Below are 16,317 nucleotides of genomic sequence, written 5' to 3' on the forward strand. Positions count from 1 at the left end.
ACAAACAAAAATGAACCAACCCTGATGGTTGGATTAGCTCCAAATTCAGTAGTTTAACCTTCTGAAATTTTCCAGCCATTGGTTTTTAATAATAAAATGAACAGAATAAGACTCAGGTTAAAGGATTACTTAATTTCTGATAATAAATGGATTCCAGTGATTAACAGCAGTGATTCAAATTGTTTAGCAGCAATAGCTGTAACAAGTAGACAAAAAAATGTTTCTTAGAACACTGATTTGATCATGAGCCATGTTTCTTTAAGTCATCTGGTGACAACAAAACACTTTGTGTTTCTACAAAGAAAGAATTTCCCACATAGTAACATTAAAACTGCTGAATTTTTGGAAAGTTCTTGATGTATTTTTTCACATGGAATAATTCTAAAAAGTTAAATTATCCAAAGTTGATGGTTATTTGCTCTACATTTAATTTTACAGTAAGATTATATTTAAGAGTAACAAGTTTTAATATTAAGTGTTCCTAATTATTTTTTAATGCATTTGATTCCCTAACCTTTAACTAAACATATTAAATAATACTATGATTTAAGGATTAGAAATAGTGACAAGCTCAACTCCAAACCTTATGCTTTTAAGCAAGATTCAACATCTTTTATTTACATATTTATGACATACATTAATTATCTTATACAATTAACTAAATCTAATTAACAATGGTGAAAATGGAACATAAAAGACACAATTCCAAATTTTAATAGATTGAAATACTTTTTCACTAACTGAAAGATACAGTAAACAAGCAGCCATTATAACGTATGGGCTGTATGTTGATTCACTTCTTAAAACTGAAAGTCAGCCACACAACTACCAAAACAACAGGGAATTTGCAAATGCAAATATTACATATCTAAGTATAATGCATGCACAGCTATCACATTTATTCTTTATCCATAAAGCCATTTTTAAAGTAAACTGAAATAAGCATCTGAATAATATATGTACATCAAGGCACATTCTTTTCTTGTGCTTTAGGAATGATTTACATATAATTTGCTTATATCTTAATTTTATACCTTATAACAGCTTCTAATACCTAAAAGCTTCATTTTAACAATTATAGTTTGAATGGTAGTTTCCTAGAGAGAAATGTGGCATTTCCCCATGGTTATTTTGAAAATCAGAAAGTTGGACAGCTTAAAGAGGCAAGAATTTAAAAATCAAACACATGTATTAATTTAGTGTTGAGGTAACTTTTCAAAATATTTTCAACAATTTGGTAGGACCATAATCCATTAATTTCTTCAAGTAGTATACTATGAAGAGGGCTGCACTGAAGAATTTTCAATATTTGGAAATTACTGGACAATTATGAGATATCCACAGGACAACTGTAGATGTCTATATTGCTGTCTTATTTCTCAACTTCAGTTTTTCAACAAAATAAAACAATTAAACATGATGCAAAAGTTGAAAACATGAAACGTAACTTGTTCATTCTTCAATAAAAGAATGTGGGTTTTTTTTGGTCTTTATTTATGTTCCTACATTATCAAGGAGAAACTGCCCATCAACAATTTTATAACAGTACTCTTTTCTTATTGTCAATTACCTGCCTTGAAGAGATAGTACAGTAAGGCTTTAAAAGGCATCTCATGCATTTTAATGGCATATTAAAATTAGCTATTTATTTATGGGTTTCCCATATTGTTAAATATATTGTGCAAACTTGATTACAACATGTAACTCATTAATAGTGCTTTAAAACAGAATAAAGAACCCCTGATGTGGGGTTAAAATAAATAGTAAGAATCACAGATCTTAAAGTATTTTAAAAATGTAATACACCTATGCATCCTACTGAAATGCTTTATATTAGAATTTGCTTTTTAATTCACAAACAGGGCAACTGAAATCACAGAACCTCTATATGTTGAGAATAAAACAGAAGAAAAGCTAATTGGTGCAGCCTTTTAAACTCAGAATATATAATAAAATAATGTCAAAATACAAATGATACTGTACAGCTTTAAATTTAGTACAGTTGTTTACAAACATTAATTCATAAAGGGCATACCATGATAAACTATTACCATCATATAGATTTGTTTTCAATTTCTTTACAGTAAATGGACTTTTCTACAGAACTCAGTGGCTAGAGTTTAGAAATGTCACCAACAGCCCAGAACCTTGACATATATAAACTCTAAGTGGATAGTCACATGAAATTGTAAACAAATGTTCTGTGAGTTCAGTATAAATATGATGTCTCTTCTTTTTGTCACTACTATATTCATTCTGCTTCTGAAATATGTGCCACCTCTACTTCAACAGTTTGAATAGCTTCTGCAACTTCAGATAGCTTCTGTCCTTGCTGTTGGGCCAATACATAATTAACCACTTGCATAATACTTTGGTCAGAAAGCGTAGATACTGATGGACACTCTTCAGTAGCTGCAACAGCTTCAAGAACTTCCATGGTTTCTCCTGTCACCACCACAGTCTCAAGTTCTTGAGGACCACTGTTTTCTTGTTCCTGCATGTCTGCAGTTAAGATGCTAACAGCATGTTCCACTTGAGTTCCTTGGTTATGAAACTGAAGTGTGTCTTTTTCCAGCATAATTTTGCAAGGCACATAGTCTCTGTGGAATTTAGTCATATGTTTACGAAGTGTTCGAGCATCTATGTAGGCTTCACTACACACAGGACAGACATACGGCCGTTCACCAGTATGTGTTCGGACATGGCGTTTCAGAGATCGGGCATCAGCCCAAGCTACTCCACATGTTAAGCATTCAAATGGCTTAACTCCTAGTAACAAACAAACAAACAAAACGGGCTAGTACATATGAAAACTGACTGGAAAATAATTTTTTAAAAAATACAGTAGTCTATAAGCCTTTGACCTTGAACTACCACTGAGTTATATCCCCAATGCTTTTCTTTCTTTTTTCTTTAATTTTGAGATAGGGTCTCCCTAAATGACTGAGGGTAGCCCCAAATTTATAATCCTCCTCCCTTAGCATCCTTAGGAGATGGAATTACAGGCATCTATGGCAATCTTTTATTTATCACCTAATGGTTTTCCTTAGAATAAGCATGATTCTGCACTATAATCTCACTGAAGATGTTTTCATGCATACAAGTTACTAGGAAAAAGCCTGAGATTCTGTGCAAAATCTCATTTATTCTTTTGCAACAATTCTATAATCCTACAATAAGGAAGCAGCCTTTAAATAATTATATTCTCAGGGGCAGGATCACCTGTCACTTGCATAAATTTTCAAAGATAGGAAGAATCACTATTGGATTGGCTCTCATTCTATTTTGATGTATATAGTACCATGTATAGTTACCTTCATGGTTGTTCATGTGTCTCCTATACTCTCTCAGCTGAGTGAATTTTCTTCCACATTGTTCACATATTCGTTCCAGATTTTGCTTTGCTCTCCCTTTCTTCCCATGGGTGGCTTTCTTTACATGTCTTCTGAATAAAGCTTTTTCATAAAATTCTTTGCCACATATATTACACCTAAAATAAGGGAAAAGACCTAAATTGTTTTTTCCAAAGCAGTGGAAGCCCTAAAAATCTAAATACATGTTTCTTAATTAATTTCAGATCTTTTTTAAATTTACCCACCTGTAAGGTTCAGTGACAGAATGAGACTTCACATGGGAATACCAATCTTTCTTCCAACTATAACACTTATCACAAAATTGGCACTGGAATGGTTTTACACCAAGATGTTTATTCATATGCTGGCGAAGATCTCTTGCTTCAAAGAAACTTTTCTCACACCTGCAATAAAGTTTAATTACCCAATTGGATCACCTTAATCCTTTAAAACAAGTTTCCACAAATTCAGTATATTCTTAGGTTTTCAAGAACTCTACAAAATAACTATAGCATAAAAGAATTCCCCAATTTTCCAGTTTTTTATCAAGAGTGCACAGTTACAATTCTTTTATTTCTAAAGCACCACAGAAGTTTAAGAATCACACAGAGTTCTCAAAGGTTATTAAAAAGGAATTTATTGTCTCGCTCCTCCTTCTGCCTCTGTTCCCCCCTTTTACATTCCCTTCACCACTTTCATTCTCTGTCCATGTGTTTGTTGAAGGTAGGCTTCACCCCTGACCCTAGGGATGGCAATATTCAGGCCTAGGTAAACCAGAGCATAGCATTCCCTTGGTCACGGTGATTGAGAGATTTCTGAATGACTTAATTTGATCTAATAACAGTGAATCTCAGGGCTTTTTTGGAACTACCAGAAAAGGAGCTTGACAATGTGGAAGTTGAGGATATGACACTCAAACCATTGTCCCTGTCTTATCCATTTGGAGCCTAAAAGAAATCAAATACTAATCGATCTGAAACCAGTTTACATTAAACTTCTGAGACTTCTAGGTTTTACCCTTCACTCAACCAGTTTTGGATGATTTCTTTTTTCACTTATAATGAAAAACATTGATAATAAACTACCTTTCTTTTAAAATTAAAATAAGACTAATTAGAGTGCAATGAAAATACAGCAAAGTAGGAAATGCCAAAGCCCATCCCTCCAGAAAAGCTGTGGATAAACTGACAATCAGAATCAACTTTACTGGGATCTCTAGAAATTAATCAAAAGTAGCTGGGAATAGTGGTATGCACTTATAATGCCAACTACTTTGGAAGCTGAGGCAGGAGCACTACAAATTCAAGGCATACCTTGTCTCAAAATTTAAAAAAAAATGTTTAAAGGTGGCACTAGGAATGTGGCTCAGTAGTTGAGCACTACTGGATTCTATCTCCAGCAAAACAGAGAAACTATCAAATGTTTAATCAAGAAAAAACAAACTGTTGAATCTTATAAGATTCATGACATTTTCAACTTACCCTGTCCTGTCCCTGCTCCTCAAAGCTTAGCAATATCCTTGACAACAACAGCCTGCATTTCAATATAGGTTACTATGACTGAAGGTACTTTTTTTTTTTTTTTGTATTAGGGATTGAACACAGTGTTTCATACATGCTAGGCAAGCACTCTATACTAGAGCTATAGCTTCAGTTTTTTTTTTTTTTTTCTTGAGACAGGGTCTTGCCAAGTTGCCCATGCTGGCCTTGAACTTGCAACTCTCCTGCTAGAGGGATTTATTGTGGTTGCCTTTACCTATCCAGTAGTTTTCTGGAGGAGTCCTTGTCTTCATTTATTGTAACTTTCCTATTATTAAAAGATGGGAATGGGTAGTTTCTTGAAAACATTAAAAAATAAATGCATCTATCACTATTGCCTCAGGTAAGAAAGAACACTTTTGTTGAAACCAACAAATTGAAAGCATGGAATGAGGTGTTTTGAGGAATATGAACTTTGAAAATCTCTCAGCTATTCTGGATACCCAGAAGCCCATATGCTTACTTAGGGTTGAGCACATGTTCAGAAAAGACCTCTAGCCTGAACTTGGTATACAAACAGGAAGTGAAAGCTAAGGCAGAGTTGTAAACTTTTTGGCTAAATATTATAGGAATTCTGGAATTTAGTGGTAATGTTTGTACAATATTGTAATGTACTAAACTTCCCCTAAATTGTATACTTTAAATGATTAATTTATATGAATTCAACTTCGATTACTGAGAGATTATCAGCAAGCTTTGGAAAACAAAAAGGGAGGGAGAAAGAAAAAGAGTGGGAAGGAAGGAGAAACTAGCAGAAAGTTCAGCACTTCAGAGGAACTGCCTAGAAAGGAACTCTAGCTGGCCATGGACTTTTTTCTTTCCTATTGTCTCACCCCCTTTGTTCATATAAAAAACTCTAAAATGAGTGGTCTCTATGGTGTATGATTCATATCTCAGTGAAACTGTTAGACTGATTAAAATCAAGGGTAAACTGAAATTACAGTCTGATATTATCTTTGACTATTTTCTTTTGAAAACAGCTTTCAAACAAACCAAATAACAAATATAATAAAATTAATTGTTTCACATATTAAATACTTACTGAGTACAATGATAGCCTCGAACCTCAGGCTTTGGTTGGTGTTTCTTTAAGTGCTTGCTGAGTCCAGAGCCCCTGTGAAAAGACTTTCCACAAACTGAGCAAAAGTACTTGGACTCTCCTATAAAAAATAAAAACCATGCCACACATATAACAATCAGATCTTCTTTCAACAGAACTCTGTATATGTCATATTTCAGAAGTTGTTTTATTAAGGGGACATGGAACCCTTAACATTTGGCAAGAATTCTCTAACAACAAAGCTTGTTAAAATCTCTATTTCTTCTCAAATCTATAAAAACCATCATGTATTGCTTAGTGAAAGGATACATTCTGAAAAATGTAACTTACACAACTTCTTTATTTGGCCAACATCACTGAGTATACTTACACGCACTAAGGTGGCTATGATGTCATAAGGCAATATAATTTTATGGGACCACTTGTGTAGTTGTTTGAAAAATTGTTGTGTGTGGTGTATGACTGTATTATCAAAGGCTATTATTTAAACAATGTGAAATGCTTCCATAATCTATGGGCTATGTTTGCATAACAACAATAGAGTTGAATACAAGTTCTTCAGTTCTTCATTGGCCATTACCACATTCCTACTTTAAAGCATCTGAAAGTAAGTATGTGTGGACTAGAAATTCTAATAACATTATAAGCCATTTACCATATTGACATTTACAACTGCTTATCATTGAGATTTTTAAAAGCATGACCATTTCTTTGGATCTCGGGATCTAATGATCTGACACTAAATGCACATTTTTCTTACACTAAAACAATGAACATTTTTATACATTTTAAGATACTTTTTAAAAAAAGATAATGAAAACATTTTTCAATACCACAGGAAAAAAAGATAGTCTATAAGTAGACTGAAGAAAATCTTTTTAACTTTACTGTGATTAATTTTTAAAAAACTGCACATATATAACCATCAGTATCTCAATGTAATTTCTGGTACAACTGAGGCATAATCAGTATAATAGCAAATTAAGGCATATAAAATGTAACAATGTTAATAAAAATTTCTCATTACCTGTGTGAATACTCATATGTTCTTGAAGACTCCGTTTGGTAACAAATGACTTAACACATAGTTCACACTGGAATTGCTTTTGTGATTGATGGAGACTCTGGTGTAATTTCAGACCATGTTTATAGATAAAAGTCTTTCCACAGACCTAATATAGGAGTGTTCATGTCAGTAAAACAAAAAGAGAGATAGGTGTTGTTTCTAAAGAATAAGGACAGAATAAGAACTAATCTAAAACAATGTATTCAAATCTTAATTTAATTAAAAATATAAGCAAAATGACAAAGTGAAAGTTAAAATCTCAAATGCCAAGGATTATTAGCTAGTACAGCTCTTTTCTGATTCAGTACTTAACAAATATTGATGCTATTGTTCTTAAATCCACGTGACCACTGGAGAGCTTAAAAAAGTACATAACAATCTTTGTGTTATCCCTATAAGATTGGTAAACAGTATATATTAAATTTAAGAAAAACATGGAAGCTAAATTAACAACAATACATTCACTGGGGGTGTAGTGGCACACATCTTTAATCCCACAAATTTGGGAGAGTGAGGCAGGAGGATTGTGAGTTTGATGCTAGCCTCATCAACTTAGCAAGGCCCTAAAGCAACTTAGCGAGACCCAGTCTCTAAATAAAAAAATATAAAGAGGGCTGGAGATGTGGCTCAGTGGCTAAGCACCCCTGGGTTCAATTTCTGGTACAAAAAAACCAAATAAGCAAAAATAACAACAACAAAAGAGCACTATATTCATTTCCTTCTATAGCAAATAAAATAGTGCCTTTTTTTTCTGGCGATGAAGAACCAATTTTTTCTTTGCCCAACACAATAAAAATGTCAAAACAATGTCAAATAGCTATACATTTCTATACGCTTTACTTTCTAGTTCTGTACCTTTTTTCCATGGATCACACATTTTGAGTAGTGATACAAGGGAAGACCAGAGGCCCAACTAATACTTGATATTTAAATTTGTAAATGATTCTTAGAATTTGGCTTCAAAGTAACTGGGATAGCAGGAAGAACAATGAGTGGCTGTATGAATAAAAAAGAGTTGACCATGAGCTGATAATAAAGTATGTTGATGGGTACATGAGGATTCATTTCATTTTCTTTTTTATTTTCATTTTCTTTTTTTTTTTTTTTTTTTTTTTGGTACCAGGCATAGATCCCATAGGTGCTTTACACTGAGCTACACCCCAAGTCCTTTTTTCTTTTAATTTTTATTGAGACAGGGTCTTGCCAAATTGCTTAGTCTGGTTTGAACTTTTGATGCTCCTGGCTCAGCCTCACAAGTTGCTGGGATTAGGAGTACACCACCATGCCCAGCTGTTCATCTCATTTTCTTGTACTCTGCATTCATATGATAAAAAGATTAAGAAAAAAATCATGAAAATCTTAATGGTTCAAAATCATTTAATAATAAAAAATAATGGGCCATGTTTATCTGAAAGGTAACAAGTGCTACTAGAAACTTTTCACTGTTCCAAATGGCAAAAGCTGGCTAATAATAGGATTCTTTTATCTAGGAGTTATATTTTGGTAGTTAGTTACCCTCAGTCCTCAGCAACAGAGAGGACTAAAGAGCTTGGGCAGAACTTTTTCTAAACAAGATTTGTTTAAGCCATCAGTTCCTTTCTAGTCCAGGTTAGTCCTACTGAGGGCTAAGTATGATTGAATTGGCTAATCTCACCAGCAGATCCTCCAGATCCTAATACATTTCACAAACATCTTAAATAGATTTCTTTCAAATTACAACTTTAAAGAACAAGTTAAAGAATACAACAGGTAATTAATCTTGGCAACCTAGGAAGATAAACATTTCCCTGACATTTTACAAGAGTCTGGGTAACTCTAGAATACACAATGACCAGCTTCATCACCATAGTTAATTTCTGATATTCTTTAAATAACAAAATAAATGTCATGGCTTTACCTGGCAAGCATGCGGTTTTACACCTGTGTGCTTTAACATATGTATTCGGAGAGAATATAATTTAGGTAATGTTCTTCCACATATAGAACAAATAAATTCTCGTTTGGTTCTGCCCTTCTCAGATGATGTTCCTGATGCTTCGTTAGATGTGGAATTGGATGAGGATGATGCCGGTGCATCCTTTCTAGTGTGTCGAATAAGGTGTGCGCGCAATGAGGCACTGTACTGGAACTGTTTTTTACATAACTAAAATAAAGAGTAGACGAAATTCTGTCTAAATATATTTCCATTTAAAAATATTAAAGAACTTATTTCAACTTTTTCTGATTATAGTTGTTAAATTATAAATACATAATACTATGCAAAAGACAATATGCTAGGTACCAGATTAAAAAGAAGGCCCTACTCTGGGATTTATATCTTTACAAGTTCAGCATTTAAGAAAAGGGAACAATCAGAGCAAATGAGGAAAGACTGGGCTTAAGTTGGGTCTTAATGTAATAGGATATAGACAGATGGAATATTATCACTATATGAATGAATGAATAGCAATGGTTTTAAGTGGAAAAGAAATAGAGGCTGGAAAAAGTGGAAAGGTTAAGACAGTGATGGTCCTTGAATTTTATCTTGTATTGCGGGGGATTCATGAAAGTTTTTGTTTTTGTAAAAATCAAAGTTATATAGGCTTACCATCTGTGAAACTTTTTCTTTTATTGGAAGCACAGGGTTAGGATTAAATCCAGGGGCACGTTATTACAGAGGTACAGGTCTTTTTATTTTCAGACAGGGTCTCATCATGTTGGCTGAGCCTGGCCTCAAACTTGCAATCCTACTGCCTCAGCCTCCTAAGTAGCTGGGATTACAAAACTGTTTTAGGTGCGAGGGTGTAAATGGGAAGAGAACCAAGAGCCTTGCACAGCCTCAGCAAGCACTCTACCACTGAACAACACTCCCAATCCAAAACTTTTTTTTCTTGTACTAGGGATGGAATACAGGGGCACTTTACCACTGAGCTACATAACCAGCCCTTTTTATGTTTTATTTTGAGACAGGGTCTTCTTGCTAAGTTGTTGAGGCTGGGCTCCAGCTTGCAATCCTCCTGCTTCAGCCCTGCAAGTCACTGGGATTACAGGCATGCACTACCATGCCCAGCTTAAAACGTTTTTTCTTAAAATATAAATAAAACTGGTCTCCTGACCCATGATCTCCATCACATTTTGCTTGTTAACTTTTTCCCTCATTCTCTCTTAATGCTTATTTTGCAGCTTAAGTAACCCTAATAATTGAAACTGAATTCTCTCCTTCATTCCTCCATGTATGTGCATTATTTCCATTTCCCTACATTCAACAACACAGTTATATCACGTTAAATCAATTATATCTAATGAGCTTATAACTTTATCTAATGAGATTATTTAATCAGGAGATAAATGTTATTGAAGTTGGGCTATATGATTCACTACGATTTTTCCTTCCTTCTTTTCTTTTTCCTTTTCCTATACTGGGGATTGAACCCAGGGTCTCCTGCATGTTAGGAAAGCACTCTAACACTGAGCTACAACCCCACCCCTTATTTCTTTGTATTTACTACTAATTCACCACCAAACTCTTCCTCCAATTATCTCCTGAGAGGAGATTTAAAACACATTATCAGCCTGGCATGGTGGTGCATGCCTGTAATCTCAGCAGCTTGGGAGGCTTAGGCAAGTTCAAGACCAGTTTCAGCAACTGAGCAAGGTCCCAAACAACTTAGCAAGATCCCATCACAAACTAAAAAATAAAAAGGACTGGGGATGTGGTTCAGTGGTAAAGTGCTTCTGTTCAATTCCCAGTACCAAAAATAAAAGAACAAGAAAAAAAAAATTTCACCATAAAACACATCACTGCCTTGACTAGAAATCTGTCAAAGCATTATGTCCTATTTCAACCTGAGCTGGTTGTTCCCTATGCTTGGTACACAGCTTCATCCTGGGATCTTCTTTCACTATTGTCTTGATGAATCCCTTAAACTTTAGAAGCAGAAGTGAATCACTGAATACTGGGGAGGCGGTGGAGGCAGGGAAGTAAATGATATATATATGAATTAGATGACCCTTGGCAATTTAAGAGACAGACATACAGAGAATACCAGTGTAGGAATAATAGCCAAGCATTAAGTAAAGAGGATTCTATTTATGAGGTTAGAGCCATCTTTGGTTATCTTTTCAGATACTTACTGGACATTTGTAATCTCTAGCTCTTTCATGTTTCAGTGTGTGCATTATAAAGGCATACCGTCTCTGAAAAACCATTCCGCATTCCCCGCATTTATGGGACACTTCTTCAGCATTCTCCTTAGAGTCCCTTTTTGGCTGTTTCATCTTTTTCCCTCTTTGAACTAATTTCTGGGCTACCTGGTTAAGGAATAGAAAATAATCTAAGTAAATATACATGTTTTGGTTTTTAAAGTCAAGAGATGTTATAAATTTCCAATCAAAATATTTCAAATTCACATTATCTTATTAATATTGATATTTCAAACATTAAATTGCTGTCATATACCTATCTCCCTTCACAAATTATTTTAAATTTTAAATCTTAAGAACGATTTCAACTTAAAGCTAACACTACAAAGAACAACCTTTTTTTACATCATACCTGTTGAACCGCTGACTTGGGAATGGTTTTTCGTTTCTGATGCTTTTTCTCCATGCCTTTGTGAAGTCGGACATACCCCCCTTCATTAACAGAACGCTGCCGAAGCCTGCTTCTGTAAGTATCATCATCAGGTCCAGGGTCTGTCTTTTCTGTTGGTGTAACTAGATTTTCCTGATCCTTCAAAGGTTGGCCCAAGTTCTGCCTATGTTTTGAAATGTCTTCAATACAGATTTCTTCAACTGATGTATCATTTCCCATATCACTGTTCTCTTGAGAATTACCAATTATATTCTCTTTTGAAATTTTAAGATGAAAATTAGAAACTATGCCATCTTCTCTGATGTTTGAAGTTTCTAGTTCTGACTGGTTGTTTTTTGTTACTAAATCATCAGACTCCATTTTAGGATGGGAATCAGTTATACATCCTACAGATGACAGAGCAGATTCAGCTGCTGAAGAAACCTGAGGCTCAGGCTGTCGTCCTAGCCCTCCATTCTGCTCAGCTTCTGGCAAGTCTCCATTTACCAGTAGTACAATTTCACAATCCCCAAGTTCATTAGATAAAGTTGTTGTGGTTCCTTCACTGCTAGCCACTGGAGGTGCTATACCTCCACTGTGTTCTGATATGTCCTGGGTAGATGCAACTGTCTGTACTTCACCCTTCTTATATACTGTTAACTGCTTTTCTTCCATTAGTTTATGTACACTTTCACAAATTTCTAAAACTTCTGACATGAAAAGATGACGAGCTAAAATGGCCACATCAGCCATGCTACAGAAGTCAAAACTTAGTACAGAAGTATAGGCAAATTCCAGCAAAGGAAGGAAGCTTGCTTTACAAAAACCTATATGAAACGAGAAAGGTAGGGGACAAAAAAGCCAATCATCACTAAACGATTCTATAAAAATAATACAGAATTATGATAAAATATAATGAAAGGTAATTATGGACATTTGTTCTGCAATTAATTACCCCTGGATATACTTTCCTAATCTGGATGTTTATTAAACCTAGACTAACACACTTCTATGAGCTAAGTCTCTCAACACCTAATGTAGAAAATAGACTTACTACCTCAAGACATGCAATCAGACAGTCATTTTCAAACTGTACTCCCTAGAACTTTGGGGGTTACTCAAATTTCCCTCAAGAAATGGCTGTTGGGGAATGGAGGGTAAAAAAAAGGGAGGTAGATGATTAGGCAGGGTAACCAACCAACCTGTCCCCTAACCTTACATAAGTATAGCTGTATGTGTTAATAATAGTAGTCTATATAGAAATGTTTGAAGTTGGGCATGGTGGTATACTCTATAATCCCAGGTGAAGGAGGCTGAGGTAGGAGGATCACAAATTCAAGGTCAGCAAGACCCCTGTCTCAAGATAAAATAAAAATAAATGGCAAGATCTAAGGCAAGCAGGAGTTAGCAAAAAATGTTCTGAATCAAATAATAAATATTGTAGGCCATAAGGTGCCATGGTGTCTGTTACAAATGCTCAGCCCTGACACTGTAGCTGGAAAGCATATAAACACAATGGATATGGCTGTGTTCCAATACCACTTTTTTTATGAAAGGGGAAAAGGATTTTGGCCCATGGGCTATAGTTTACTTATACTGGTTCTAAGGAATGAAATAAGGAATGAAGTACATAGGATAATGTGGTTAAGGATTCACTTTCAAAAGTCATTTTAAATTCTTAACAATCACATGATTTAAAAACCTAGATAAGCTGGGCTTGATGGCACACAGCTATATGTAATCCCAGCAGCTCAGGAGGCTGAGGCAGGAGGATCACAAGTTCGAATATAGTTAAGATCCACCTAAACAAAACAGGTGGGAAGCAAGACACTGTGGCACATGCTTGTAATCCCAGCAATTTGGAAAGCTGAGGTTAAGAGGATCACAAATTTGAGGACGGTCTTAGCAACTTAAGAAAGACTCTGGCTCAAAATTAAAAATAAAAAGGGCTTGGAGATCCAAGATGGCGGACTAGAGGGGGGCTGTGTTCCTTGTCACTCCATAACTTGGGTTTCAAGCAGAGGATATCTGTTTCTCAGTGAGGCAGTTTTGCTGCTTATTGATCTCCTGTTGTTTACTCCATTTGTCTACTGCGATTACCTGCAGTCTGTCAGCCTATCAACTACTTTTTGAGTGCAGACTGCTCACTGACTGGTGTCTATCATCTGCCCTTTGCCTGCTTATTGTCTGTCCATCACCTGCCTTTCACCTACCCATCACCCAATGCCTGAGGTTCACCTACCGATCCTCTGATAGCACCCAGCAGACCAACCACAGACTGGAAGTTGCCTGGAAGCCCACTGTCACAGTACCTGCAAGTTTGGTTACTCATGGCTGCCACCATTTTGAGACAACAGCTAGAACCTGTAGGACCCCTGGCCAGACTGACTGAGCCCCGACTCGAGAACTCCTCAGCCCAACAGATCACTCCCTGCCTCCAGAACCCCAGAGTGATTGACTGCTCCCTGCCACCAGGACTCCTCAACCAGACTGACACACCCTGCCTTCAGAACTTCCAGCCGACCACAACCACACCCCCAGCTGCAGGTCCCAATTTGTCAACACATTTGGAAGCCAAAGCGGCCATTTGGGATTATCCTGGAAGCAGCAGATCCCATCTTTAGGTGGGGCAAATCCCATCCTGAGATGCCTGCTGGAGACTGAAAGCTCATTGTCAGGTACCTCTCAACCATCAGGCTACTGAAGAATGGGAGGCTTGAATAGTACATGACTATTATAGTGTAGATTTTTTTTTCTCCTTTTTGAAAATTTTTAAGTTTTTATTTCTTTTCTCGCTTTATTTTCCTTTTGTTTACCTGTTTTCTCAGAGTCTCTTTCTCCCTTTTCTCATGCTAACAACCAACTTCTTTTGATTACACTTTCACACTTTCTACCAGTTAGAACTTCTATATACACTTTTCTTATTCCACTAACAGTTACATCTTATACCCCTCCCCATCCTCTTTGTCCTCCATTAGAAATTGCAGACCTTATTGCAAATCTACTTGTTATACTATAGATAATAAGTGACTCATGTTTATTATGACAATACTGTTAACGTCTTTATAGGGGCATATTGTCTGTACTGGGCACTGTTAATATTGATCTCCCCCATAAAGAAAAGATTTTGGAAACCTATAGGGTCACTATAAGCCTATAGGGAGGAAACAACAATACCCCTGATCTGCACTGCTAGAGGGGAAAATACATGAACAACATGAAAAAACAACAGAAGAAAATGATCCAAACAAACCTAGATTCTATATTAACAGAACCCAGGGACAGAATTCTAGAAGAAATGTAGGAAAAGGAGTTCAGAATATACATAATTAAAATGATTCATGAAGCAAAGGATGAGATAAGAGAGAAATGCAGGCAATGAATGCTCATTCCAATAAGCAACAGAAAGAGCAACTGAAGGAAGCAAAAGATCATTTCAACAAAGAGAGTTTCTCCAAAAAAACCAAAATGGAAATCCTTGAAATGAAGGAAACAATAAACCAAATAAAAAACTCAATGGAAAAAATCACCAACAGACTAGATCACTTGAAAGACAGAAACTCGACAATGAAGACAAAATATTTAATCTTGAAAATAAAGTTGCCCAAATAGAGAAGATGGTAAGAAATCATGAACAGAACCTCCAAGAACTAGGGAACATCATGAAAAGATGAAATTTAAGAGTTGTCGGGATTGAGGAAGGCACAGAGATATAAATCCAAGGAATGAACAACCGATTAAAAGAAAGAATTTCAGAAAATTTCCCAAACCTGAAGAATGAAATGAAAAAACAAATACAAGAGGCTTACAGAACACCAAATGAACAAAATCACAACAGATCCACACCAAGGCACTTTATAATGAAAATGCCTCACATACAAAATAAAGATAGGATTTTGAAGGCCACAAGAGAAAAGCATCAGATTACATATAGGGGAAAACCAATACGTATATTAGCAGACTTCTCAGCCCAGACTCTAAAAGCTAGAAAGGCCTGGCACAACATATTTCAAGATCTGAAAGAACATGGTTGCCAACCAAAAATCCTATACCCAGCAAAACTAACCTTCAGATTTGAAGACGAAATAAAATTCTTCCATGATAAACAAAAGTTAAAAGAATTTATAAATAGCCTGCACTACAGAACATTCTTGGCAAAATATTCCAGGAAGAGGAAATGAAAAACAACAATGTAGGTCAGCAAAGGGAGGTACTATCTTAAAGGAAAAACCATTCAAAGGAGAAACCAAGCCAAGTTAAAAACCAAAAAATAACCATAAATGACTGGGCACACAAATCATATCTCAATAATAACCCTGATCGTTAATGGCCTAAACTCATCAATCAAAAGACACAGGCTGGCAAATTGAATTAAAAAGAAAGACTCAATAATATGCTGCCTTTAAGAAATTCATCTCAAGAAAAAGATATCCACAGAATAAAGGTAAAAGGACTGGAAAAAACCTACCACGCACATGGACTCGGTAAAAAAGCGGGGGTTTCCATCCTTATATCAGATAAAGTGGACTTCAAGCCAAAGTTAGTCAGAAGGGAAAAAGAAGGACATTTCATACTGCTTAAGGGAACCATAAATCAGGAAGACATAACGATAGTAAATATTTATGCCCCAAACAACCGTGCATCCATATACATCAAACAAATCCTTCTCAATTCCAGGACTCAAACAGACCACAACACAATAATTCTGGGTGACTTTAACATACCACTATCACCACTGGATAGATCTT

General features: G+C 35.6%; 1 protein-coding gene across 1 annotated transcript in view; it reads right to left on the reverse strand.

The window, feature by feature from the left end:
• Positions 1-293: 293 nt before the first annotated feature.
• The window catches only part of ZBTB11 (zinc finger and BTB domain containing 11), a 32,084-nt gene continuing 16,060 nt past the window's right edge, over positions 294-16,317 (reverse strand). Inside the window, 8 exon segments of the mRNA XM_079101384.1 lie at positions 294-2,769; positions 3,315-3,490; positions 3,599-3,757; positions 5,934-6,051; positions 6,979-7,123; positions 8,915-9,160; positions 11,131-11,307; positions 11,552-12,396. Of these exon segments, the coding sequence (XP_078957510.1) occupies positions 2,252-2,769; positions 3,315-3,490; positions 3,599-3,757; positions 5,934-6,051; positions 6,979-7,123; positions 8,915-9,160; positions 11,131-11,307; positions 11,552-12,396 (2,384 nt within the window). The 3' untranslated portion in view covers positions 294-2,251.

This window comes from Sciurus vulgaris, assembly GCF_902686455.1.
Source record: "Sciurus vulgaris genome assembly, chromosome: 10".
Lineage (NCBI taxonomy): Eukaryota > Metazoa > Chordata > Mammalia > Rodentia > Sciuridae > Sciurus > Sciurus vulgaris.